Source organism: Papilio machaon, chromosome 21 (genome assembly GCF_912999745.1).
Source record: "Papilio machaon chromosome 21, ilPapMach1.1, whole genome shotgun sequence".
Taxonomy (NCBI): Eukaryota; Metazoa; Arthropoda; class Insecta; order Lepidoptera; family Papilionidae; genus Papilio; species Papilio machaon.
In genome coordinates this window covers 4,307,930-4,334,983 of record NC_060006.1, presented here as the reverse complement: position 1 = coordinate 4,334,983, position 27,054 = coordinate 4,307,930, and the positions used below count along the sequence as shown (strand labels likewise).

Genomic DNA, 27,054 nt, shown 5'->3' with positions numbered 1-27,054 from the left:
TAGTATAAATATATTGGTGAGAGCTATTTTTTTATTAACTATTAGCAAACCCAACTGCCGTTCCCTTCTTTGTTAACTTTCTCGGTTTCTATGTGGTTTGAAAGCGTTAAATAAACAAACCGTGGCCGAAGCAAATACTCGTATACCAAATATTAGCACAACAATAAAACGTTTATGATCGTGAGATTTTCTACCATGTTAGAAATGGTTCTGTGTAGAAAGTACCAGATTTATTGTAAGTAATTATTTATTATACCCTATGCACAGTAGTAGGCGTTACTAGGCTGAATGGATGGATGGATGGATGAATTATTTATTAAGGAAAGCTTATAGCTAACTTAAAAGTATGAGATAATTAAAAAATTACAGCTAATAAAAAGTTGTCATTAACAGCTAGGAATACAGAATTTTCAATTCCGACATGTTAAACATATCCAAAAAATCAGTATAATAATAATAATAATAATTTTTTTATTGGGGCGGGGATTTAAGGGGGTGGCTCAACTGGTATATCTTACTAATATTATAAATGCGAATGTTTGGATGGGTGGATGGATGAATGTTTGTTTGAAGGTATCTCGATAACGGCTCTACGGATCTTGATGAAATTAGGCATGTATATAGAACGTTGTCTGGAATAACATGGCTACTAATACAATTTTTTATTTTGCACGGATGGAGACGCGGGCGACAGCTAGTTCTATATACAGCAAGAAGAAAATGACTAGAAAAATAAATGTACATGAAATCAATAGTTATGTCGTTTACACCATAACGATAAATTAATTTTTAAATAAATTTAATAACAAAAGCGTTTCGCAGAACTTATTGCTTTTTATTTCAGAATTTATCAATGGATATGCGATTGAACAAACTAAATAGATATAAACTAGCTGTCGCCGCGATTCCCTCCACGCGGAATTAAAAAAAAACTTATTAGTAGCTTATATGTTTTTTCAGACTATGTTCTACATCTGTGCAAAATGTCATCATCTGTTGAGCCGTTCCGGAGATATCTTCAAACAAACAACAAAACAGATAACAGACCAGAGAACAGAACAAAGAACAGAACAGAACAGCGAACAGAACAAAGAACAGAACAGAGAACACAATAAAGAACAGAACAAAGAACAGAACAGAACAAAGAACAGAACAGAACAAAGAACAGAACAGAACAGAACAGAACAGAGAACAGAACAAAGAACAGAACAGAGAACAGAACAAAGAACAGAACAAAGAACAGAACAGAGAACAGAACAGAGAACAGAACATAACAAAGAGCAGAACAGAGAACAGAACAGAACAAAGAACAGAACAGAACAGAACAAAGAACAGAACAGAACAGAACAAAGAACACAGTAAAGAACAGAACAGAGAACAGAACAGAGAACAGAACATAACAAAGAGCAGAACAGAGAACAGAACAGAACAGAGAACGTATCGTTTACTCTCGAAGTATAGCCTAAGTAAGTAGCCTATGTCCTTCCTCAGGCTCTAGACTATCTGTGTACCAAATTTCATTTAAATCGGTTCAGTAGTTTTGGCGTGAAAGCGAGACAGACAGACAGAGTCACTATCGCATTTATAATATTGGTAAGGACAATTAATTAAGCTTAGAAATTCTTTAATTTGCCAATTAAAAAGCAAAGTATATAAGTAAGTTAGTTACAATGAAAAAAACTACAAACGACAAATCACTGTCACTGTTTATATGAAAACGTGAAAGCGAAAAATATCGTGACTAAGCAAATACAGTTACAGAATTGTTTATTTTAGATGTTTCGTAAGATTAATGCGTGGTATATTCACTACGTTAGAATACAAATTAAATGAAATTACTGAAACAGGTTTTTGTTAACATGCGTCGATATTTTATGATACTTTAACTTAATGCTTAACTAATTTATTGTAAGTCGTGTCCGTATAATTTTTAAGTCTATGAAAATTTTCTCGCTCTTGTCGACTTTGTTTTTAGGGTTCCGTACTTGAAAAGGAAAAAACAAAATCCTTAATGGATCACTTTGTTGTCTCTTCATCTGTCTGTCATGATCCTTATCTGATCAAATACTCAAGTCTACTGTCCCTTGATCCTGTGAATAAAAAACTTCTAAGCCAACGTAATCAAAAGATACAGTCGTTTATGCCGCAAATTTTCGTAAATTTTCGATCCTCGCAAAGAAATCAAAACCTACAGGTTACTTCCTGTGAACTCAGAATTTTGCAATGTTGCATGAAGGAACGTCTTATTGCACAGATAAAGATTTTAAACTAGGTATAAAGACACTATATTTTGTTGTGTAAAATTGAATATCTTTGATTTGATTGAGACAAAACAAGCGACCAATTGTTATAACTAGACTAGCGTTGTGACTGCTGTACAAAGGCAACTTAAATAAAGAAAAATGTTGCAGATGCGTCGCCCACTATTAATAGACAGAGGATAGAATACACAGAAATAAGTTAAATAAGGAATTTCCAATTCCTATACACCCCTACCCATGCCAAATGTAATTATATATCGATTCTTTCCTTATTAAAAAACTAGCTTGTACCCGCAACTCCGTCCGCGCGGAATTAAAAATAAAAAACGGGGTAAAAATTATCCTATGTCCGTTTCCTGGTTCTAAGCTACCTGCCCACCAATCTTCAGTCAAATCGATTCAGCCGTTCTTGAGTTATAAATAGTGTAACTAACACGACTTTCTTTTATATATATAGATTATGTGAAAGAGAAGAGAACTAGAATTATGAAAAGAATGATCATTGAAAAAGCTTTAACAAATGACTCCGTGTATTAAATATAACTTACTTATCAATAACTTTAACACATGAAATTTATGCACTTGTGACGTTAAAACCGCTATCCAAGGTCCGTCGCCAAGTCGATCCGTTACTTAGTTAATTGAAACAAGAAAACCATACGATATGCTCATTTATTTTATAGCACGCACGAACTATGAACGTGAAGATGTCAATTTGTAACTGTAGGTATACAGTAAAGTTAGTCGCCATCTCTTTCACACTCCCCGAATATATTACGTGCTGTTTCATTTCGAAAACCGTATCGAATCACAAAGATGATCAAAAGAGAAGTTATTACATTATACACTGACTATTTTTTGTGTTTAAAATCGAAAATAGAGCCCTTTTTGAATTAGTTCCATGACTATCGGTTGGTCAGAAGCGTTTTTATATAATGAAAAGATGAAATAAAAAGTTTTTATTTCACTTATATCTCAATCTGTGTTACGAATAGTTTAGATGATTTATTTTCGACTCATAAAAAACTTGACCTATAAATGTAATTAAATACAAATTTATAAAGGTTTCTTTCAAGTAATAAAATAGTTTCGCCAGGGTAAACAGTAACAAATTTCTTTTTCAATTCATCATCATCACCTTGCCATTCTCCGTCTATGGGGTCGGCAGACATGTCTTTCAAATCTATTATCTCATTTGTCATTTTAATATTTTCTGCTGTTTCGGTAAAATTTGTTTGGACATCATCATCAGAGGGAGCCTACCTTTATCCCTACGGTCGGCACAGTATGTACAACTCTTCCATACATCTCTATCAGCCATCATATTTTAATTCACTCCGTTTTACGCATATACTCTTTCGTATAATCGATCCATACTTTCATCGGTATTTCTTTAGGTTTGTAACCATTAACATACAATCTTATAACATTATAACATTAGTACTTTCGTTACTTATTATCGTATATTCTTATTAGAACACATTTTAAAAGTGAATTTAATATTAGATGAGAGGATTGCGTGACCAGGTACAACAAACAATGAATGTCACGCATCCCGCGCATTGCAGCGTTAAAAAACTTAACAGCTCATTAACGTAAAGCAATAATGATCATAACAACGCTTGTCTCACATTTCATCGAACACAATTTTGCTCGAGTGAGCAAATTCATGTCATGTATGTCACATTTAATACACTTCGTACACAATGCTTTATTATGCGTAAATCTTCATAAACCGGCGATGATCGTACATAGGCACGCATTGCCGACATTTTGTTCTTTCTTCCTCGAAGCCGCCCGCCGTAAGAAAAGCCGTTGCGATTTTCAAGATGGCGGTGCAAATCTATACAGTTGACATTTTGTTAAATTATGTAGCGTAAGTGTGTAAGGAACGCGCGCTACGAGATACTCGGGACGTAAGTACACAATATTAGTTTCGAAAATCTTTACGTTTCTTTGTGTACGATGGGCCTAAGATTCGATTCGATATGAATCTATAAGGGAACTTTGATTCACGCTTTTGTTTATTCAAAATATTTGATGAATACAAACCACATCTCACAAGGCTAATTTACTTTTTTCACTTAGTTATTATATAATTTATACTTGTACATATATAAAAGTCGGCTAATGTGTTTCAAGAGACGCCAATTAGATGCTAAAGTGAGTAACATACTAACGAAAAAATTATAGCCCAGGTACGAAATAAATCGGACACATAATTACGTGATTATAAAGTATCTCTTCGTATTCATTTTACATCTCAAAGTATTTTAATCTTTAACTTAATTGTTTTAAAGATCAAAATCCTTAAACATTATTAAACAACTACGTCATCCGTTAAATATTTTTGCCTCGTTATAAAAAAAAACGTTAACCAAAAGTCATAATGACGTGAGGCATCTTTGAGGCCGCAAAAAATATAAACATTTATAGTTGAGAATTTCATTTCTGTACTCGGGATTTAGTATCATTTGATCGCAATGAAATGCAAATCTATGCACGTTTATATTGTTAGTTGTAAATTGTGTAATTTCTAAGAAGTACAATTAAATATAATTTGTTACGTAACTAAATGTAATATTATTTTTTAAATTATTTTACGGGCATCTAATAATTTTTTTTAATCACCTAAACACCTATACAAAAACTTATCTCTATTTTCAACGAGAACAATATGTTTATTAGTTTAGATATGACAATAATTTAGAATAATACCTAATAAATGTTAACTAACAAAAAACATATATATTTTTTCGTCATTAGTAAAGAAAATATAATTAAAGTCATTATATATTATCGTATACATATGTTTTGAATTGCCCTTATATTTTACTAAAACTATAACTAAACCAATTGAACACAAATTAATTAAAACAATTCGATAAATAATCTTTCCAAATCCATTATGATTTTACGATAAAATTATAATGTAAAATTCTTAAGGAGATGAAAACAATTGCACTTAGAAGATAGATGAAGACATAATTAATGCACAAAGCAAACCAGATCGGGCCAAGGTCAGGAGTCTTTTGTGCATAGACACATTCTGCCAGACAATAAGCAAGCCACATTGCAACCTTTACAATCTCTCAAGTTATTTTTAAGTATGATCTCAAATATTATTAGGATTTCTGATGCATCTATAACATTTGGAATATTAAAAGATGTAGGAAAAGAAAGCTGTAGAGTTCTATTTGTTACAGAAAACCTTCAAGAGATTTATTAGTGGTGATAGTTGGTATTAATTGATAGGGTAAACCTATGGGCCTAGCATGAATATTTATTCCAGTTTACAATAGATCAAAAAACTAATAACTTCAAGACTAAAACTTTTATATTAATTTAGGACTAGCTGTCGCCCGAAAATCCGTCTGCATGGATTAAAAAAAAATATAATAAGTAGCCTATGTGTTCTTCCAGACTAGATTATATATCTGTGCCAAATTTTATCAAGATCTTTTGAGCCGTTCTGGAAATACCTTCAAACAAACATCCATTCATTCACATCTATATATATAAAAGAAGGTCGTGTTAGTTACACTATTTATAACTCAAGAACGGCTGAATCGATTTGACTGAAAATTGGTGGGCAGGTAGCTTAGAACCAGGAAACGGACATAGGATAATTTTTTCCCCGTTTTCTATTATTTTTTATTCCGCGCGGACGGAGTCGCGGGTAAAAGCTAGTATATAATATTAGTAAGATTTATACATGACCAAAATGTTCAATAGATAACTACCAATTCTACCTTTTCAAAGAGTATTTTTTGCTGCTTTGTACTCAATTTCTATATAGGCAAGACAAAATTAACTTGCTTACAGATTGTATTCAATAATATTCAAGCTTCAAATCGAGTTTATATCAACGTCACATTAAATGCAAAGAAACGAAGGTACATAGAGAAATCATTATTATAATTTATATTCAACCAACGTATACTATCGAACAAATGTAATTGTCAAAGCATTATCGCTTTTATTTTGATAAGAAATACAGTCTATAATTGTATTGATGAATCTATGAGTTACGTTCGAACTTACTACTCGCAGAGCTTGCAGAAATCATTGACCGTTGTTGGACGACCGCCCCGCGTGGGATTTAAGATGACAAAATTACATTTGCACTCCACTCCAACTTTATCACTAAGAAATAAGGTACACAATTGCGTGCAGGATTATTACGGTTAGTTCGTAAAAGTCGACAATGGAAGAGGGTCACACGCGTGTTGAATCATGGCTGCTAAGTAAAGTAGTGCAGTGTAACTGTGCCCTGGGATTTGATTAAAAAATATACAAGTCGGTTTAAGTCTGTCTAGTAACACGCGGTAGTAACTATTTAATATAATATTGTCTCGGTTTTTTCAAAGGGAATGAAGGGATATCAGTATCAGTAAGCCGGTGCTGTTATGAGGGCCGGTCTAATCCTCCGCCTCTGAATATGTCGTCGTTATCAATGTATTCATGTATGGATATCATATTGAAATGGAATATGTATTAATGCAACTATTTAACAGTGATAGACGCCAGCAACAACTACATCTATTGCACGAATTGGTCGTCTCGACCAGTGCAATAACATTACGACATAAAAGACAAGCGTGAAGTGCAAGCAATTTCGTGATTCGTCTGATGAGTGTCGCCTTATTTTAGTCCTCTTTCAATTTCCACTAATTTTCATAGGAAATTACTATTGTATAAAAGTTATTTACCACGTGGATTTGACGGACAGGAGGAGTATAGGAAGGGGAAATATTCTCTTTCCTATTTCTGCGAATCCACGTGGCCTCTAGCTCATTACCTGATAATAAAAAAGTAACCTAAAAAAACCAATTTCAAACAAAATGCACTCAAAAGTAACCTAAAAAACCAATTTCAAACAAAATGCACTCAAAAGTAACATAAAAAAAAATTCAAACAAAATGCACTAAAAAGAAACAAAATAATGTCATGAAAACTCTCTAAACTCTAGTAGTTAGTAGTAGGGGCTCAGTTTTCCGCAACTCCACGACAAGCGCGTATTTTGGGTGTCTCTAAACTCTAAAGAAAGTTCTCTTCTTTCTTGTAACATGTCTATATTGTATAATTATTGTTATTTCGCAGTCGGTGTCGGCCGAAGTAAATAGGTGACATTTTATATTTGAGATGTATTAGACATACTTACGTTTATGTCCCTACTTAGGCCGAAACCGACTCCAAAATAACAATAATTATACAATATAGACATGTTACAAGAAAGAAGAGAACTTTCTTTAGAGTTTAGAGACACCCAAAATACGCGCTTGTCGTGGAGTTGCGGAAAACTGAGCCCCTACTACTAACTACTAGAGTTTAGAGAGTTTTCATGACATTATTTTGTTTCTTTTTAGTGCATTTTGTTTGAATTTTTTTTTATGTTACTTTTGAGTGCATTTTGTTTGAAATTGGTTTTTTAGGTTACTTTTGAGTGCATTTTGTTTGAAATTGGTTTTTTTAGGTTACTTTTGAGTGCATTTTGTTTGCGATTGTTTTTTTTTGAAGTCGGCTATTTTTTTTTTCGTAAAATTTTTGTTTTATTTCACAATTTTTAGTGAAATTGAAGTTCAATTACAAATTTTGTTAATACGTATAAAGACATAAATAAGACAAATAAAGAAAAGGACTTTCCTATTTGATATGTGTGTAATTCAATTCAAAAACTAATTTAGAATGCAGCAGATAACCACTTATCCTTTAAACAATGAAATAATTATCAAAATCGGTATACAAATTGAAAATTACCGAACTAATACATCGTAGCGTGCCTTTAATTTTGTCCAGCCGCGCGCCGCACTAGCATTTTTCGAATGCGCGTAGTTTTTAATTATTTAATATCTCCCAAACTATTGATCAGAATTACATAGTTTAAAGGCTAATGTAATCTGCATTTAATACTCTAGCCATAAAACATATTTATTTGGATAAGGATTCATATTGAATATAATATAATAGCGCCGTAAGCTTACGACGCTGTTTTTCGTGTGCATTTTAATCGAAGTTTGTTCACAATAACATGGTTTTTGTGAACAACATCCATAGATGATAGATATATGCCACCGAAGACTTTTATTTAGCAAATTTAAGGATCTATAATTACTCCATACATCATTTTTATGTAAGTCATATAGTGTGACCTACGTAAGCCCAGAAAGCAAAATTGTGCTTTTCGTGTAGCATTTTTCGTTTCCGCGTAATTTTATTCTTACGATATCTCCTAAACTATTAGACATAATGATATAGTTTCAATTGCAAATATAATCTACATTAAATTCTCTTGATAATGAACATGTTTATTTACATAAGGGTTAATACTGAACTCGAATAATAGCGTCGGAAATAGGGCATGAATTTAATTGATGTTTCTGAAGAAAAAAATGGTTATTGTGAGAAAACTATAAAAGATAGATATATGCTATCGCGGACTTTTATTTAGCACATTTAAAGAGCTTCAATTCGCCAAACATCATTTTTATGTAGGTCCTATAGTTTAGCCTACGTAAGCGCTGAAAGCAAAAATGTCCCTAATGTTCGCAACAAATTTTGAAGCTATATTCAAAATCTACTAGTCTTCTAGTTATTTAAAAAAAAAAAACAAAAAAATGGGACCCACCTGCAAGCACTTCCTTTCGATTAAAATATTTTTCATCAAAATCGGACCATCAGGGGCGGAGTTTCGCGGTAACACACATAAAAAAAAAAAAAAAAAAAAAAAACAGTCGAATTGATAACCTCCTTCTTTTTGAAGTCGGCTAAAAATACAAGTGGTGGTAATCTAAAAATTTACTATAAATATAATATATGACTTTGGTTATATATTGTTTTATACATACAATTATGTATTTACTAGCACTAAAGCCTTGCCTTAGTACATAACTAAATTAGATCATCAAATTGACGCTTAAATTAATAAAAATGTAGCAACTTCGTGCCTAGTTACCGTGAAATATGCGAGCAAATATGTAGGGGTAATTTTGTAACCAAAATGTATACCACTACTTACATATATAATACGCATTCAAATAACAAAGTTAGAATTACTATTAATGTAATAATAAAAATTAAATACTGTTGATATAAAAAACATCACGTAAAATCCAGCACAACTAAGCGTTGGTTTCTGAGACCAAAATCTAATATATAAAATTTTCGTGTCACAGTTTTCGTCACCGTACTCCTCCGAAACGGCTTGACCGATTCTCATGAAATTTATGAGCATATTCAGTAGGTCTGAGAATCGACCAACATCTATTTTTCATAACCCCCCCCCCCCTTTTAGTTTTTTTTTTTAACTGCGCGCGGACAGAGTCGCGGGCGATAGCTAGTCTTATATATAAAATATATTCATCCTATCCACAGAACTAGTTATAAACAGGGATTTTGGTCATAGAAACCCACGGTAACTCTTTTATCAAGAAACAATTAACTTTATTCTTTACAGAAATTTTACTCAACAAATATGGAAAATTAATACGTAAATAAAATTTATTTTACAATAAAAAATACAAACTATTTTAAGCTTCAACCTACGTAGTTATCGCGCACCTGCCTTATTATTTAAATGAACGGATAAACCTCTCCGGCATGTTTTGCCGCATTCCTACGAAAGACTCTCATCGATAACATATTCTGCGCATAACATATATTATGTACACTGATACTATTAAACTCTGTACGGAACTAAGAACATAACTATAGAACAGAGATGCAGCAATCATGGAGGTACTTGTGAAGATCGGTAAAATCCCGTACCGCTCCTGCCTCCATGACCACAGGTTATTAAGCCAGTAAATAAAAAAATGTTATAGGTATCTAAGAAAATAAAAAAGGAACACTATTTTAATTTATCCGGAAGTATATGTGCAAAAAAGAGTACGGATCAACAGTCTGATGTCTTTTATACTAATCAAAAATAGACATCCAGGTGTAGAAAAAAATATTATAAGTACTCAAAACATATTATTTAACTTTCAAAAATACTTAAAATAGTACAATCCCATAAGAGTAATTAAAACTACCAATCGGTAAGAAGTAGGTTAGAGTACATAAGACTACCAAAAGGTAGGGGAAAATCCCAGAAGCAAGTTTTCGGTAAACAAAACCTTATTTATCAAATAGTTTTTTTTTATCTATATAAATAATTAAATAGCCATTGTAAAAACTCTTAATGTACGGGGAAAACCTGTATGCAACTTTACAACAATACATTGCGTCGTTGTTTATATGTAGATAGGGTAATATTAATAACAATTAATAGTACATAAGTGAATATGTTTTAATATAAATACAATTTAAGTATTTCCAACAAGAACAAAGGAAAACACATTTCCTTTTCATCTTCAGAACATTTCATTTTACGTGAATTTTGTTTACTTTGTACCTTTTGACAACTTTTTTTTACTAAACCTTTAATTTGATATAACATGAGGTCTTTTCGAACTCAAATTACAATGAACGTGTTAATATCTCACAAATAACACTATGAATACAATGTATCGTGCATCATATCGTGTCACACGTCGCAGGCACGATTATGACACCTAACTGTGCCATAGATAAGACAGAAGCGTGACAAACTTGTAAACTGTCATACTGTAATACTGCAATAATATTTTATAATTAGACGCTAAAATTAAATATAAGAGACAGGGTTTGCCCGCGACTTCGTCTGCGCAGAATTAAAAAAAATCTAGTAATAAATAACCTATGTCAACCGGTTATAGTTTAGCTTACCAAAAGTGAAAAAAAATTTCAAATGAGTTCAGTAGTTTCGAAGCCTATTTAATGCAAACAAAAAAACAATCTTTTCTCTTTACAATATTAATATAGATTAGGTCTTAAAGTTCAAGTTACCTTAGTCTAGGTCAAGGTTTCTACTTAAGTTAATTATTCAACAATGTTTATTTAATAAATAATAACTGTAAATAAAACGGAATGATAAAGCTAAGCATTTAATTCTTTAATTATATTATAAATAATGCTATAAACATTTTGGAAGAACAAAAGACATCAACGAACCAATTACCGAAATATTAGACTTCAACGCGTTTGGGTCAAGTTAATAACTTGACTACTAAGTTGGTGTTTTTCTATATGATATCGTTGAACATAATTATGCGATTATTATTAAGTGTCATTCATTAACCTGTTCTGGTCCCTAAGAAAGGTTTATACAATATGTACTACTCCTCCATACATCTATATCATCTCCTTCTTACGAATATTCTCCTTCACACAATCCATACTTTCTTTGGTCATCCTCTACCGTTCTAGCTCCACATTCGACCTAATTACATTAAGTTAAGTGTCATTATATATTAATAATTATAGGATGAAAAACAACCGCACTAAATCAGCGTGGTTGCCTAGTCGACTTGGATAGGCACCGGCGGGGAAAGACATGAGCAGATAAAAAAAATCACTGTTACTTAGTAAACAAAAATCATATTATGTAAAGGAAATATACATGTAAGCATCGTTTTCTAATAAAAACGGAGATATGCTTTGGAACTCGCGTTTCCTATAACAGGATATTGCCTGAACAACAACAATATCCTTCCTTTTGCATGCAAACATTTCAAGAAAATAATGAATCCAATTAATTTAATTTGGTCACAAAATTGTAATACCTACTTGATTAGGTATACTATTTCTTAATATTTAAATTTATTTTAATGGCCTAGCTCGCTTATTCTTGAGAACGATTTTGTAACATCAACATTATTAAATATTAAAATTTGTGCAGGTCGTCTAACGGATTATAGTACACCAACAAATCTCATACAAATTGACGTACGTAACGTCGATCGTATTAAGGGGTGTATACTAATAAGTTAAGCCCTCTGAAAACTAATTCAATTTCTTTTTTATTTATCTGAAAAAAAAAACTTTTCCTTATCTATGACATAATTAGCTAATTCACTAACAGTCGCATTGTGAGTAGTGTAAAGGTCACTGAGCGCCGTCTTAACTGTAGATTTCATATATCAAGGTATTGGAATAAGTTGCCAGTGTCAGTTTTTACGTCCATATGTGACATTTGTTGTTCTGACATGTTTTTCTCAAACTGCTCAATATTTCAAAAGCGATTTTTTTTAAACTTCAGTGAAGTAATTTTGTCATGGTTAAATAAGTAACGGTTTTCAAGCGAGTATTTTACGCCATATGCAATTTACTGCGAAGAATTTATCTCGATGCTTACGTAACTTTGTGATGTGATCATCTATAATTATTGACTTATCCGTATATAAATTATAAGTTACTTCATACATTTAGCTTAATTATATATAGTAACATGTTACATGCTGATTTATTAAGTAGCTTCATAGTTGCAATAAACTTTAAGTTGCGTTGCCTACCTTTAAATAAGAGAGAAGGAGATGTACAGAAAACAGAATTTTCACTTTCCTATACGTTCCCCCGCCAAAATAGCTCCTCGTTTCCATTCTATTATAGTTATTGAGACTAACAATTTATAGATAATAAAATACTTTGATATCCAACTGCTAAACACTCCCCAAAAGAAAACGGATTGTCTTACCCTTTATGCCCCAGTTTACACTGGAATATTCACTAAGGCGATCAAGCAAAAAATTACTTCTCGCCATTTTAAGGTGAAAAGTTGTAAGGCAATTAGTAACATGAATTTTAGGCAAAAAGAAACGGTGTCAAGACATTTTATTCAATTAACTATTTTTATCATGCATCATTAAAAATAATTATAATACAGGCCTTGTTATAACTTTCACGATTTCAACATAATTTTGACATTAATATTACCTTATCACGATATACGGTCATAATATTATATCAAGCATCACGATTAGGGGTGTGCGAATAACTCGAACTTACGAATTATTTGTGCACAATCAATTTGAATTTAACAATATTAGCACACCCCTAACCTTTATATACGTTGTATAATCAATTATGAAATAGACGGAAGATGGAATAGAAATCAATTGAAAGAGAAAAAATAAACTCTTAAGTGTAAATAATAGCAAATAGCAATAGGAAGCAAATGAACTGAACTATGTTTCTTCTAAGAAAAACAAACTTTCAGGTAGCGATACCAAAGGTTTTAAGTTCGTTACTTCTCAAAATACAAAAAAGGAAGTCCGTACTTAACATATACCAAGACTTATTTAAAGTAAAGAATAACCATTTTAATGTTATCAATACTTTTTGAACTTAGTTAATAAGCTAAGTTTTCTAGAATTTAGAATTTAACATCATACTTTTTTTTCGTATATCTTGGTTTTTCTTTAACATGTACTATGTCACGTTTAATTAATATACACGTATGTCTTTCGTGAATAGCCACTGACCTGTCTGATATAAATTTATATTAGTACTCTATAAGCAACTGCAGATTTTCCAAGATAGTGTATAGGAAAATGTAATAATAATGTAGATAGTGTGTATAAATGTAGTAACGGCAAGGTAATGTACGACCGATGTATACTGTGACAAGCTTATCTGAGATGGTAAGAGAGGCGCTACTATCACGATTAGTTCCATCACAACATACATAAAAACCTATATAGGCATAGTCTGGAAGAAAATATAGGCTACTGATTAAGCTTTTTTAATACCGCGCGAACTGATATGCGACAACTAGGTATTATATTTAACATTATTTCATTAACAATTATTTGTACAATAATTTATTTTTATCTCTATCTTTTTCTTTGACAAAAATAGAGTAAACAATAACTCTAGTGCTTTAATAGTAGAGTTACACGTTTTTAATTACAATGTTTTTTACGGATATTTTTTTATTCGTATTTCACATAGCATCACCTAACGTTAATAAAACAGGCGTTTTAAACTTAATCTTTTTAAGTTTAAGTTTAAGTGAAATTTTAATTTCGCTCGAGAAAAGAACTATCGGGCGTTGGTCATCGGTTTGAATCGAGTCTCGATTTGCGGTTATGTCGATTGCGACGTCACACCGCGACAAACCAGTTAGAAATGTTGAAGTTACATGTTGATCTGTCCCTACACTTTTAATGGTGAACGTTTTATTTCATTTCGATTAGACAGCGGCAACGTCTATTGTGAAATTTGACGTAATACGATACCCCGATTAAGATTCTCATGAGGCATATTGATATAAGCGTAATTTTTATACATGATTTTCCTTCCAACTTCCTGTACCAAAAGCATTCTTTAGTTATAGTAATACTAACAGCAGCCCGCGACACTGTCCGCGTGTATTAAAAAACTTAATAATTGCCTATGTGTTCTTCCAGGTTATGTTCTACATCTGTGCCAAATATCATCAAGATCCGTTGAGCTGTTACGAAGCTACCTTCAAATAAATATCCATCAATCTAAATATTCGTATTTGTAATATTATAGTAAGAAATACACAAAGCCCTTGGCTTTACCCATCTTTAAGGTTGCCTTTTATAAAACTATTTCACAAAGATTAATATTTAATTAATATCTATGCAAACTCACTTTTAATTCGTAATACAAAAACGTTAACGAATGAACGATTGTACATAAGAACGTAAACATCGTATAAAATTGATAGTCGTTACATACAAAATAAACGGCGATGATGCCACAGAGAATAAATAATCAATTCCGCAACAGACTGACCCTGACGCCTAAATACCTTTTTAATACTTTGCCTTCGCGGTTGTAAATTACACAATTTTATCCCTATTTGCGAAAGAAGTTTATTGAAATCGTTAGTGATGCGAACGAATCTTACTTGTTACTAATGTTATAAATGCGAATGTTTAGGTGGATGGATGGATGTTTGTTAGACGGTATCTCCGGAACTGCTTCACGGATCTTGATGAAATTTAGCACAGACGTAGAACATTATCTAGAAGAACACATAGGCTACATATTAAATTTTATTTTAATACCATACGGACGCAGTCGCGGGCGACAGCTAGTTACTTTATATAAGTTAATACACATATAAGTTACAATAAACGTAATGCTCTTAGTAATATTGGAAGCTATTTACGACTATTAGTAATCATGTTGGATGATTTGATTGATTATCTTGGATTAATGAATACATTAGTACATAACGCACTGTTTTTATTCTGAGAAATCAGACAGTCAATATTATTTCTTAGTAGTATAAGGTATGTACACTAACGCACTGGTTTTGGCTGTATAAACAATTAAACTATTTTATTTTATATCGTAAAAGTTAGTACGTTTTTATACTTATTTTTGGTATATTATACATAGTAGCTACAGTAACTTTGATACAGTCTATAATGACGGGTATGACGTTATGTTTTATACGGAGATTTTGGTCTCAGAAACCTTTAACTGTACAATAACGAATTGGCAATTTAATGCATCCTATGTAATGCGCTGAAGACCTTAGGCCGCCTAGATATGAGAAAAGGGTAACAAAATAAAATGGCTTGAGTTTTCATCATCGTCACTATACACGACAGATAAAACAATTTCTTATCATATATAAAAGTAACAATGAATAAAACGAACATTGTTGACATTTCACCAAGGTGAATTTTACGTGTCTTAGCTTAACAGTTTCACACTCACCTCAGGCGGAGCGGCGAACTTTAGGTTGGCGAGAGAACCGTGTGATCGACTTCTGTGTTCCTGTCTAATGCTGTACGAGAATGCTCGCTCGTTCAAATGTCCCTTCTTTCTGTAGATCCCACCGGCGTCCTCCACGGCTTCCAGGCCCGTCATGCTCTGGGCCGCCTTCATGGAGGGCGGCTGCGACTGCGGCTTCGAGCGACGTGGGTCTACCGTAGCGTACTGCAGGCGGCCCCGGCCAGGCGGAGGCACCGCGGGGAACGGCCCGGGGGCCAGTGCTGCCGGTACACGTCCTCTGTGGCCCAGCGTAGCTGGCCGCGCGTGGGGCAACGTAGCTGCAGGGTGTGCGACCAACACCATGGGGTGAGCCGCTGCCCAGGAGGGGGGTGCCCGACCCAAGGACCTGCCGTTCATCATCGGGGCCGGCCCCGGCATCGTCGCGTACAACTCATCGGCGGAAGCGGATGACTTCTTTTTACTTTTTTTAGTAGTAGACTTCTTTTTCGGTTCCTCTGGCGGCGGGGGCGGGGGCGGCACGGAGGCCGGGCGGGTTATCTGTCGCGGTCGGGGCGCCCGGGCCGGGTGCGGTATGTCATCGCTGGCGTCGTCGCGTTCCACCTCCCCGACCCACACCTTGTGGTTCTCGTCCCCGTCGTATACCTCGAGCTCCTCGTCGGGCTCGGGGGGCAGCTGAGAAGGCGACCTCTCCGCCTCAAGTCGCTTCGCATAAGAACTATCGGCATAGGCGTGAAAACAACACCGCACGAGTGCATTCGCCGCCGCCTCGCGACGACATATAAAAGCATGACACTCCAGCACTTTGATACCTTGCGTCCGGCGCAAAACCGCCGCGAACAAAGGCGGCCGTCGAGGAGCAGGGGCTCGTGCAAAAGGAGAGTCCAAGGGTAGGAATCTGGGCGCACCCTCGACGCTAACGCGGCGCACCGCCGCACAGTAATGTAAACTCGATATCGGAAAAAATCTCGCAACCCGCGACCCACTCTCGTCGACGTTCTCCAGTAGAATTCCGTTGGACCAGACCGAGAGCCACGAGTCTATACCGCCGCCGGTCGCTCCCTTTTCCGGATACAACTCGCGCAAGGGCTCCTGGATTCCTTGCAGCCCGTCCTTGCTCTGCTGCGGCACCGCCGAGCCAAGGTACAGCACGCGGCACCGGCAGATCGGAGTCGACTCCATTTCGTCACTACACTTATCACATGACACCAAATCACTCGAAGGCACTACAAATTAATAATTGTTTTGTCGCTCGTGGCGTAAACGTGCACTGGCCGCGAGACAGGCGCGGGTCTGAGTGAACGGAATTCAAGATGGCGGGAGGTGTGTGTCGCGGGGCGCGGAGCGGCGGGGCGAGAGGGGAGAGCGTACCTGCGCTTACGCACCTGTGAAGACGATCCGCGCGGGCGGGGTGCGGGGGTCCGCGGGATGGGTCGGCGCGCGATGGCGATGAACCGACATCGTGTCAAATGAATCGTCGCGAATTCGGTCGTCGCATTTCTCTTCGGCAACGGCGACGCGTCACCGCGCCCTGACGTGAAAGAATGCCTCACTTTTATATTGCAGTAGTGAAACCTGAAGGTCGGTAGGCCGATCGGAGATAATAGCAATTCTGTAGTCCCGAAACATCGATCGTATCCGGTTCCTTTGTATTTCCTTTGGGTGGCGTCAACGGATATTTTGTACTGTATAACTACAATTAAAGATGATATATTAAATCGCATAATAAAGTGATATTATAAAGATAGGGATTTCTGATAAAGGTGCTTGGAAGCCGTTTAGGTCTGAACAAATGTACCTATTGGAATGCGGAATGAAAACATTTAGTTTAAATTACTTGGCAGATCTCATTAGGTGACTTGTTTCTACACGAATGCCTACGTTTGGTGATAATTAAAAATTCAATTACACAACAGTAAATGAGCAAGTTTCCTCACGTAGTACATAGCGGTTAGAATAATTACAAATGCGTGCATATCTTAATGATTGGAATTTGGAATATGTATGCATATGCAGAACGAATACGGAGCAAAATTTCAAGAGGGACTATAAAAAACAGTACGAATTTTTACTGACCGTTTAAAATGTGGGTAGTACTAAAAAATCTCAAAGAATCATTCTTAAGATACCGAAAATAGATACTTAAACTCTTATAGAAAAGTCAGACTTTTTTATTAAAATTAACAAAATATATACTTATTTTAAAAGGTAACACCTTATTGAGTTCATGAAATTAAAGACATATACACTTTCAACTATTTAATCTTATAAAACACATATTATTCAATCATACATTTTATATCATACAACTACATAAAAAACATATGTAGATTTTCCCCACGTATAGGGTTGCCAGGTCGCCAAACCTAATAGCCGGACAGACAAGCCAGTTTGGCCGGACATTTGGGTAAAAAAGCCGGACACCCTATATTATTGAGGATTTTATCTCAGTATTAATAGTCCGGTACTTCGGCCACGCTCGGCGCTTGCTTGTTTGCGAAATGTGAAAAGCCTTACAAAACTCGGACACCGTTTATATTGGCCGGACACGCAATCAAAAATCCTATCGTCCGGCTTTATCCGGACGCCTGGCAACGCTACCCACGTATATACATACTAGTATTAGAGAACTGACGTCACCTGCGAATTTCAGTATTACCTTTATTTTATTAAAACTTATTTTTTGAACGAAACTTATTCTGTCACAGTCAAACTTTTCTACTGTCTTTCGTATTAATAAAGACATATTCGTATTTTCAAACAAAATATTCATTAATGAAAAGAGAACTTATCCAGTAAATAAAACACAAGTGTAAAAATACTATTTGTTCTGATGATGCTGAAAATGTTAAAATAGGAGAGACGAAGGGGGGATTTCGGGATTTACGAGTGTGGAAGTCGCGGGCGAGAGCTAGTATTCAAATATTTATTCAAATAGTACATAATTATTCACCATTTTTTTTTTCTAAATCTTTATTTGTATTAACAATATCAAAACTTCGGTGTCTTAAAGTTGGGTTCATCGGCCGCCAGCGGTGCTTTTCTCTTCTGTATTATATTTTGAATCTGTATAAAAAAATACACAATACAATTTGTTAATGTTTCTTAGATTATTTAATTACATATAGCAAAAGGTGAGAACAATAATATTTTAATTATTGTTTATTAATGACACCATATTTCAAGAATGACTTAACTAATTTTTACGTCATTTCTAATCTGTGATTTACAATAATTATCTAATTATTATACAATAATCATTAATACGCTAAAAAAATAGGCTTTACAAAACACTAAAATAAAGAAAAAAGTGATTAATTTTATGATTTCTCTTTTAAATCATTAATTAAAAAAAAAATTATGTAAAAAAAGAGTAATAATATCTTTGAAAAGAACATAGATAAAAATGTTTTAATACAGATGTTAAACAAAATACCTGTTGCCACTCTCTATCCAGCTCGGCTTTCTCACTCTTGTCTTTGGTCTTCCTCGTCTTGCGGCCGTCCTGTGTCTTTACACCGTATTGGAAAGCTGCCTTCGGAAGTGCTTCCTTACTGCTCATGTATGCTGAATACTCTTCCTGAGTATCAAAATCCCAACGACCTAGATAAAACAATTTTTTGATAAAAAAAACTTTTTTTAATATCATAAGGTGGCAAACGACCACCTGCATTCGCCTACATAGCGAAGCGACCGATGCTTATATACATCCGCAATTTCAGATGCATTGCCTAAATCTAATCGACAGAGAAGAATATTTCCTCTCCTGTAAATTCCCTCCTCCGTCAAATTCTTTTCCTTAAAAGTTATGTCTCCGATACCACATTAATCAAATGAAACGGGGAATTGCTTCCACTTGACGTCTATCTTCTGTGTGGTGAAAACTAACAAAAACTAACCGACTGTGATATAAAAAACGGGTGAACACGAAATAGGTAAGGAATTTACACACATACAAACCTACATATTTATATATACGCAGAATAAAACACTATTAAATATATCGGGTAGTAAAAATAAATACAATACGTGCACAATAACATTGTTAGATTACGTTATTATTTTTGCCAGTTCTCTTTTCACAATATTAAACGAAACAGCTTTTTTTGTGATATAAGGACATTATTCAGATTTAAATCTAAAATCTAAACCAATAATGAAATGAAGTTTTTTTTCTCAATAAATACTACTTACACAAGTAAATCTTACTAATATTATAAATGCGAATGTTTAGATGTATGGATGAATGTTTGTATAAAGGTATCTCGAGAACGGTTCAACGGATCTTAAAGATATTTGGCACAGATGTAGAACATAGTCTAGAAGAAATCACACTATTTAAAAGTTGTATTAACTCACCAATAGGTCCCTTCTTGTTTCCAGCATCCATCTTCGTGTAGTCAACCTCATCATCAGAATCATCTATAGCATCATCCATCTCACGAAGTCCAGGATAGCACTCCGCGTAGCCCTCGGGCTCCGCTGCCAGTCGGGACAACAACGCCGCCGACCTAGACTCACGCTCAGGACCACTCGACGTTGTACGTCGGGGATTAGGACCTGATAAATAAGTTTAGAGTCAAAAAAGATTGAGACTGTACTAGTATATTACTACACACACAACTCACGACTCTAACTGTGAGGAGTAGGCAGAGATACCTCCATTTGGTGTTGCCAAATAAACCGCAATGCACTTTTCACCATTCCAGGAGACGGAACGTCGTCGACTTTTACCCCCGGGAATTCACACATATGTACAGCATCACGATGTTTTCCTTCACGTATGAACGTCAGATAAATGTACATATGTAAATCGAAAATCGAAAAACACGTTGGTACATGGAGGGATTCGAACCTAAGACCTGCAGATTGCAAGTCAAGTGCTTAACCTTGAGCGGCCGACGCTCAGTATATTACTATCCAAACTTTATAACGGCTCGCTACTTTGTAACATAACCTCAGAACTCTACTGACACTTGTATTAATAGTACGAAATTGGTTAAACGAAAGTCCAAAGGACCGCGTTATTTTTCTCACTCAGAGGCCGTCTGTTGAGACTAGACAATGACTCTCGCTTATAGAAGTTCTCACTTATCCAGATTCGACTGTATTGTCATCCCTTTCCTTCTCTTTGAATAAACAGAGATTAAAATATGTATTGATACAAATGTCATTGCAGTTAAAAACAGACAGTATCGAGACTCTGCTACCTACAAAATTTTACGATGTCTCATCTCATGTAAGAGAGCGATGGAAATCTTTCGTTGTCTTTAAAAAAGACAGAGAACAATTGTTCTTCGATTTCTTATAGAAGTGTTACGAAAGTTCACAGTAAAAGAAAGCGTAGCCTGGAGACATCCCTGTCCACCCTTTTCACTACCCGCAGCAAACCCTGACTCTAATCACGAGCTTATGTAAAGTTTGAATGTTATTATACCTTCTTCCTTCTCCGTCTCTACAGGTTTGTCAAAGTATCCGGTGCGTGGTCGGTCGTCGCGGCGGTCGCTGCGTCGTTCTCCCGCCACATAGTCACCTATCTCGCCGTAGATTGAGTCGTCATTACGACCCTTCTCATTTGCCTTGTCCTGAATACAACACGGTCACAAATTATAAATATAATCAAGAAGTTTGTGACTGTTATATTTTTTATAATTTTCGGTTAAAATAAAGAGTAAAATATGCTGAAAAAAAAATTTAAAAAAAAAATTGGTTTAAAATAGGCTTTTGTTCTGTTTGTTTTCTTAAACATTAACAATATTAATTACAACAAATTTTTTTTTCAATCTTGTCCCTATTAAAAATATTATAAAGAACACCGGTATTTAAACTTGATTTATAAAACGACTCGCTGTCGCCCGCGACTCCGTCCGCGTGGAATTAAAAAAAAAACGTAACAAATAGCATATCTGTTTTTCCAGATTATGTTCTACATCTATATAAATCTGAATAAAAAAAACTTATTAACAAAAAATAGATCATACCTTAGTCTTCTTCAACTTTCTATGGCGGCCATGTCTCAAATAGGAGAATATTTGAGCCAATTTATCTAAGACCACATCATTAGCGGCTGCGGCAGAACTTCTCTCATCTAAATCTGGTACATCAGCCTTGCTGCGAGTCAGTGTTGTTGGTATATCACTATCCATAGCACCTTCTTCCTCCAGCTCCACAACATAAGCCATACGACCAGGTGCGAATAACTCGTTACGTGTCACCTTTTTATTCCTGCAATATATTTAACGTTGGTTTCTGAAACTTAAACCTTTAAACATATTGTCTTAGCTGTTATCTTTGACAAAACAGAGATAATATGTTTGAAACTGAAATTTTGGTCTCAGAAACCCACGCTTAGTAAAGTTCATATGGAAGATGGATGGATGGATTATGAATGCTAATGTTTAGATGAATGGATGGATGGATCTATAGATGTTTGTTTGAAGGTATCTCCTAAACGGCTCAACGGATCTTGATGAAATTTGGCATAGATGTAGAACATAGTCTGGAAGAACACATATGGTACTTTTTAATATGGTACATTTAATTATATGACCATTATATAAAAGTAGAGAATGTATCTCATTATTGAGTATTATAAAGAATCATTTTTGATGTTAAATCTCATTCTTCTGTATACATAAAAAAAAACTTTAATCATGAATTCGTACTGTTATAGGAAGTTTTTGAATCTTGTTTTTTTCGCGCCAAAAAAAGGCAGACATTTATAAACTCAATAGCAACATGTTTTATTTACTATTTACAATTTTGCCTTACTTTTGTTCCAATATCATGTTGTAAATATCCTTTCCCATAGTTGTTTCAAATTGCAATTCTTCATCCTGTAAACAAATCAAACAATAACTAATACAAACACATCCTTGAAAAATAATTTAGTGCAGGTGTCAACAACCTTTGGTTACCAGCAGTCAAATTTACCAAAACAATCAAATAACTATTTTTTTATTATCCGTTTTCATTTTTTTAAGAACATAAAAATTTTTAAGATCACTCATAATAGCCTGAAGTTGCCAACCTATGTTAAAATAATACAAAATTATTAAAACTTACCGCAGGTACTTCTTTCTTCTCCTTAACAGGTTCAACAACAGGCGCCTCCACCAATCTCTCCATTTCCGCCTCTTGCTCTTGTTCACGATTTTGAATCTCTGATCGAACCTGATCAATGTAAATATTACTAATATTATAAATTCGAATGTTTAGATGTTTGTTTGAAGGTATCTCCAAAACGGCTCAATAGTTCTTGATGAAATTTGGCATAGTTGTAGATCATAGTCTGGAAGAACATAGGCTACTTATTAAGTTTTTTTATTTTAATTACGAGCGGACGTAGTCACGGGCGACAGCTTGTATTTTTAACTGTTCATCATCAGCTCACTATATCGCCTCTTTACAAGAACAACGTCATAATTTGTTAAACGACAACTTTCCAGGAGAGCAATTTTAAACATTGCATTGATAAATTGTTGCAGTAGTTAATATGCTTTCTGAAAATAAACAAAATAACAAAAAACCCAGTTCAATATGAAATTATAATTTATCAACGCTTAAATGTTCAGAATTGCTCTGCTGTATGGTTATGGTTTAAAAATAACACATTGTTCTCGTAAAGATGCAATATGTCCCCACTGATGGGCTCGGAGCCTACCCCAAATTAAGGGTGACTAGGCTATAGTCAACCAATTTCTTCTCAGATATGTGCAGGTTGCGATGTTCTCCTTCACCGTAAGAACGTCAGAAATGTACATATGTAAATAGAAAATCGAAAAAACACATTGGTACATGGCGGGATTCAAACCCAGGACCTGCAGATTGCAAGTCAAGTGCTTAACCCCTGAGCCACCGACGCTCTTTATTTATTCACTACTATATTAACTGTGACCAGCGATTAATTTCACATGATATAAAAAAAGCATTATTATTTCATTATATCCAACGGGAACCATACATTCTTTCATGAAGAATATTTTGTAGGCTATATTGTAATATAGCCTACAAAATATTCTTTAATGTAATCAATATCTGTTTTAAAGTACACACATTGTGACATCCATCCAGACTTTCATATTTACAATATTAGTAAGTAGTTAAATAAATAAAAAATACAGATAACAATACATTTTAAAATTTAATATTATTTAATTTTATTTCTGTATTAGCTGTCGCTCGCTATTCCATCTTTGCTGATTTAAAAAAAAACTTTACAAGTAGCCTATGTGTTCTTTCAAACTATGTTCTACATTTATGCTAAATTTCATCAAGATCTTTTGAGCCGTTCCAGAGATACCTACAAAAAAACATCCATCCATCTAAACTTTCGCATCTATAACATTAGTAAAAAGTGAGGTAGTAATATATATTTTACCTTTTGTAACAAAGCATAATCGAGACCTTTCACCAAGTGAGTGTGTTCCATGTCACCACCTAGATATTTGGATTCCTGGAACAAGAAACATATTCTTCAATTGTAAATGACCATAAATAATTGATCTCTATAAATGGTTATGAATGGAAATGACAGCTTTGACTTCATTACTTAATCGCATCATCAATTGATGTCACTGGCAGGTTACTCTATTATTAGTTCAAATTCTCACCACCACTTTAAACTGCTACCCCCAGCACCATAATGACGTGAATCAAATAAGCACAAAATATCACTTCTTATAGCCGGTCCATTAATATAGATCACTGCCATGAATTATATAGAAATTTTTAACATGCAAAAACTTTAGTTTCTTTTGCGTAAATGATGCACAGAATAGATAAATCCTAATCTTCATACTCAAGTCATTGACAATAGGTTCCCCACGACCTTTATTCCCATAATTAATTAATAAATTAGATAAGTTCCAGTCAAAGTCCTGTCAAAATCAGTACAGTCCTTTCGGAGATTAACCACAAAAAACTCAGATTTGAGGACAGACAAAAATTTTTAAATTGGATGTTCATTATAAGCAATGCAAATAAATCATGTTTGTGTAATATTATTTTTCTTTTAATATTACAGAGACAGCACAATTTTATCAAATAGATATAAGTATAGATAATATAAGTATAGATACAAATAGATATAATAGGTTGTTCGGAAAGTCATTTGGTTTTTTTTTTTTCGAATTAGGGTTCGTGTATTTTTGACGAAGATGTACCATCCTGGAAAGTCGATCGGAGCTGATAAAGGCATCATTAAACATAGATATGAACATAGAAAATAGAAGTTAAAATGGAATGACTTTCCGAACAACCCAATATAATGAATGCGATAACTATTGAAAGGTTGTATATAATAATGAAATACAAACCTGAATCATCTGCCTTCTTCTTTCTTTGGCGTCCATTCCAGATTTTAAATCTGGTGCTACTGCTCTGAAAACAATAATAAATCAACAATTATAACTATATAATGCACATTATTTATTCTTATATTGTAGTATATATTGTAGTATATTAGTTTTACTTCAATCTTTTGAAAGTACTATTTCTTTCATTTAACCATATAGCATTATCTAGCTGTCTATACTAATATTTTTTTATAACGAAACGAATTAAATTATAAAATGAAACAATTTTTATTTTCGTTTGTAATAAATAAGCATGAAACTACTGGACCAATTTCAAACATTCACTATAAGAATGTGACAAGCTTTTCTACTTCTTTACCCAATTAAGGTTGTTATAATCAAAGTAAGAGATACACTGTGAAAATACCTGTATGCACTACTTGTGTTGCTTGTTGGATCTGTAGGTCCAAGTTCATTAAGACCATCTCTCCTTTCTCGCGCTCTATCCCTGTACTTCTCAGCCAGTTCCGCCAATTTATTGTCTTCCTGTTTCTTCAAAGCTGCATAATATGATTTCTTTTTTCGACGTAACTCACTTTTGTTCTCAGCAGGTGGTGGCATTGATCTACAATTTGTAATTGCATATTTTCAGATGAAATTAAATTTTCCAAAACTATAAAATTCTCTTCTCTAAATTTATACTAGTATAATAAATTAAACATTTTTTTTCATTTTATTGCATAATTTGTAGCATTCTTTTTACATTTTCTATCATACCATTTTTTGAATCATTAGACTCATTTCATTTTAAACATTTGCCATGAGAGCTAGTGTAAAGAGAAGTGAGTGCAAGTTCAGAGATCAATAATAAAAACCCACCCGGAGTTTGCCATAGCTTCTCGCACAGATCCCACGGGGTGTCCTCCTCCCCCTGATGGGGTTGCTCTCGGAGTCATCAAGAGTTTTCTAAAGTCATCGTTAGTGAGCCTTTGAGAGGCTGGTGTATCTTCAACACTCCTGTGTTCATCCATTTTAAATAACACGCCGTTTTACAACTATAAGCCAATAAATCTGTCCAGTTTAAAATATCGCAAAAAACTCTGAAATAAACAGGTTTCTGTATTAAAACCATATAAGCTCTTCTATTTATGTAAAGCAAAATAATTATCAAGTATTTCTACTAAAAAGAATGAATGATTTCTGTTTTTTGACACTTGACCACAGAGCACTTGACAATTGACACCATTGATAAGTATAGCAAAGAGTATGTAACTACTTCGTAGAACACTACGTATGTAACTATAGTTTTTTTTTAAATGTTTTGCAACAAAACAACAGCTTAAATTACAAAACAATATTTTAAATAATTTTGACAAAATGTGTACGTAAATTGAAAGGTTTAAAATTAAGTATATATAAACGTACTTTATAGACTTACGAATCATACTTTAATAACATAATATTTTCCCATCGCACCACATACATTACAGATGGGTATTTACAAAAATAATCCGGTTGTTTTCTTTAAAACATAGCTTTATTTTAAACACCACTATTAGTACGTCTGTATATTCTATTAATTTCAAGCTTTCCTTACTTTAATATATAAAAAATAGCTTTTACCCGCGACTCCGTCCGCGCGGAATAAAAAATAGAAAACGGGGTAAAAAATGTCCTATGTCCGTTTCCTGGGTCTAAGCTACATGCCCCCCAATTTTCAGTCAAATCGATTCAGCCGTTCTTGAGTTACAAATAGTGTAACTAACACGACTTTCTTTTATATATATAGATCTCTTTGAAATGTCATGTGTATACATGCAACAAGTGCATACAGATGTGTTTAGATTGCTTCTTGCACTGACTTTGATTTTCTTGGCTATATTAATAGGGCAAACATTTCATAAATAAAACAAAGGACAATT

The 27,054-nt window shown here is 34.2% G+C and overlaps 2 protein-coding genes across 2 annotated transcripts in view; both read right to left on the bottom strand.

The window, feature by feature from the left end:
* The window catches only part of LOC106709321, a 28,042-nt gene extending 10,889 nt beyond the window's left edge, over window positions 1–17,153 (bottom strand). Inside the window, exon 1 of the mRNA XM_045683185.1 lies at window positions 15,822–17,153. Within this exon, the coding sequence (XP_045539141.1) occupies window positions 15,822–17,018 (1,197 nt within the window). The 5' untranslated portion in view covers window positions 17,019–17,153. The remainder of the gene's footprint in view (window positions 1–15,821) is intronic.
* A 1,526-nt stretch (window positions 17,154–18,679) lies between these two features.
* LOC106714477 (protein Red) lies at window positions 18,680–26,335 on the bottom strand. Its single transcript, XM_045683193.1, has 11 exons — window positions 26,012–26,335; window positions 25,560–25,757; window positions 25,154–25,217; window positions 24,217–24,291; window positions 22,902–23,009; window positions 22,608–22,672; window positions 21,818–22,061; window positions 21,274–21,421; window positions 20,196–20,396; window positions 19,273–19,439; window positions 18,680–18,902 (listed from the first exon to the last, which is right to left on the bottom strand). The coding sequence occupies exons 1-11, from the start codon at window positions 26,161–26,163 to the stop codon at window positions 18,828–18,830; spliced, it is 1,497 nt and encodes a 498-aa protein (XP_045539149.1). The 5' UTR covers window positions 26,164–26,335; the 3' UTR covers window positions 18,680–18,827.
* Between the last annotated feature and the right edge of the window lie 719 nt (window positions 26,336–27,054).